The sequence below is a fragment of the Eurypyga helias genome, unplaced genomic scaffold (assembly GCF_000690775.1).
Source record: "Eurypyga helias isolate BGI_N326 unplaced genomic scaffold, ASM69077v1 scaffold29075, whole genome shotgun sequence".
Classification (NCBI taxonomy): domain Eukaryota; kingdom Metazoa; phylum Chordata; class Aves; order Eurypygiformes; family Eurypygidae; genus Eurypyga; species Eurypyga helias.
This window is the reverse complement of record NW_010249945.1, coordinates 1,880-3,863: the sequence shown is the minus strand read 5'-3', so window position 1 is coordinate 3,863 and position 1,984 is coordinate 1,880. Positions and strand designations below refer to the sequence as shown.

General features: G+C 54.2%; 1 protein-coding gene across 1 annotated transcript; it reads left to right on the top strand.

Moving 5' to 3' along the window:
- Positions 1–869: 869 nt before the first annotated feature.
- Positions 870–1,464, top strand: GNGT2 (guanine nucleotide binding protein (G protein), gamma transducing activity polypeptide 2). The gene is made up of 2 exons (XM_010151550.1): positions 870–953; positions 1,339–1,464. The coding sequence occupies exons 1-2, from the start codon at positions 870–872 to the stop codon at positions 1,462–1,464; spliced, it is 210 nt and encodes a 69-aa protein (XP_010149852.1).
- The last annotated feature ends 520 nt before the right edge of the window (positions 1,465–1,984 follow it).

Below are 1,984 nucleotides of genomic sequence, written 5' to 3'. Positions count from 1 at the left end.
GGGCGCACAAGCTTGACGTCTTCCCAAGCAGGGCCAAGCCACCTTTCAGCTTAATCGCCTTTTTTTTTTTATTTATTTATTGAAAAGGCTGTGGCCAAACTTTCAAACCCGAGTCTAGACATGGGAATAGATCGCAGCAGCGCGGGAATCACCCTTGGATGGGCTTTCGTGCAAAGAGAGTTGGGCTTTCCCAGCTCACACGGCCCCAAAATCCTTCTGTCACAGCAAGAAAAGGCCTCTGCGTGCAAATAGCTGAGTTCACCGCAATGAAGGGGCCTTGATCCACGTTAATGTTTACCCGGGGGGGTGGGCATAAGGATGGGAGAGAAGAAAAAACAAAGAAAAAAGGGGAAAAAAAGACAGTTCCTTAGAAAACCTGCAAAGATGCTCTTGCCCAGGCACAGGACACAGATCAGGAAGGTCTAGTTGGCTGACCTGAGCATCCAAGTTCTTCTACGGCTCCAACAGCCCCGAGGCAGCGGCTTTTCTCTGGGCTCAGCTAGCCCTGCTGCACTGGCCACCTCACATCTTGGGGAAACAGCCTCCATGGTAGCTACAATCTCCTTAAAAACCAGGCTGGGTCCTCCTCCGCCGTCCTCAAACTGCATCTCTCACTCCACAGGCCTGCGGAGGGCGAGCAAATGAAAACCTGGTTAGAGCAGATGTTACCAGAAGGGTTTTGAAAGGTGCCTCCCGCCTCAGGGAGGGGGGTGTGTGTGTGTTTAACATCACCCTGTGTCTTGCCACGGGGTAGCTGAGACAGCAGCAACATTGGCAATATTCTTAGGGGCAAAGCAGTGGTCCTAATGTGCCTTAGAAGCCCAGCTGTGTACTAAGAGCACCCCGTTGCCCTCTGGTTACAGGGCAAAATGGCTCAGGACATGACAGAGAAGGAGCTGCTGAAGATGGAGCTGGATCAGCTGAAGAAGGAGGTGAAGAACGAGAGGCAAATGGTGAGTTTTTCACCCAAAATGCAAAGGGGCTGTTCCCCGGGGCAACTTCCTGACCTGACAGTGCTGCAAAGGGGAAAAAAAAAAAAAAACAACAAACCCATAACCCCTGAAATTAAACCTCAAATACAGGCAGAAGCATGTGCATTCACACCTCTCCCCTCAAGGCAAACGTACCCCTCGGGCTTAGCCCCGCGTCCCAGAGCCTGGGAACCGCAGCCCCCGGGGAGGCTCCTGGGGACACCCCACGCTGGGTGGGATGGACACGGCCACGGTTCCCCGCTCCCCGCTGCGCGGAGGGGTTTGTAGGCAGGCGACGAGCGGGAGCACAGCTCTGCAGCGAGGGTTCGTTCCCATAACCCACGCAGAGCATCTCCTTCCTTGGCAGGTCTCCAAGACCGGCAAAGAGATCAAGGAGTACATCGAGTCCATGGCGGGCGAGGACCCGCTGCTGAAAGGAGTCCCTGAGGACAAGAACCCCTTTAAGGAGAAGGGTGGCTGTACAATAAGCTGACCCCCCCCAACCACTGCTGTCTCCGCCGGGCACAGGGATGCTCCGGTGTGCAAGCCAAGACTGTCAGAAACCTGCTTTCCCTGTAGTCTGACCTCAGCGCTGGGGAGACCAGAACCGAAGCGTAGCTCATCTGAAGGAAAAGAAAGAAAAAAGATGAAAAACAAACAAACAAACAAAATTCCCCCCCTGCCACCGGAGATGAGGTTCGGCAGCCAGCGCAGCGTCTGCTCTTGTGCTCTCACGGCTGATTTACATTTGGTTTCCTGCGAGCAAAACTTCTGCATTTTTAGCAGCCAGCAGCAAACCGGGCTTTTACTGAAACCAGAGCTGCGTCTAGTCTCAGGTTTCTGGGAGCAGAGCCCCCGCCTGCTGCACAAATCCCTCCCAGCAGCACCTTGCTCCAGTCGGTTCCTCAGTGCCTCAGTTTCCCCATCGGGCACAGGAGGGTAAAACCTACCCAAAGCTGCTTTGAGGCTTCCAGGGGCCTGAGGCTTTATTCTCTTTATTCCTACAACCCCCA

Excerpts from the sequence above, each read along its gene's own strand:
- GNGT2 (XM_010151550.1), top strand. The coding sequence starts at position 870 with ATGGCTCAGGACATGACAGAGAAGGAGCTGCTGAAGATGGAGCTGGAT. Across the intron at positions 954-1,338 it reads TGAAGAACGAGAGGCAAATG|GTCTCCAAGACCGGCAAAGA; the intron begins GTGAGTTTTTCA and ends CTTCCTTGGCAG.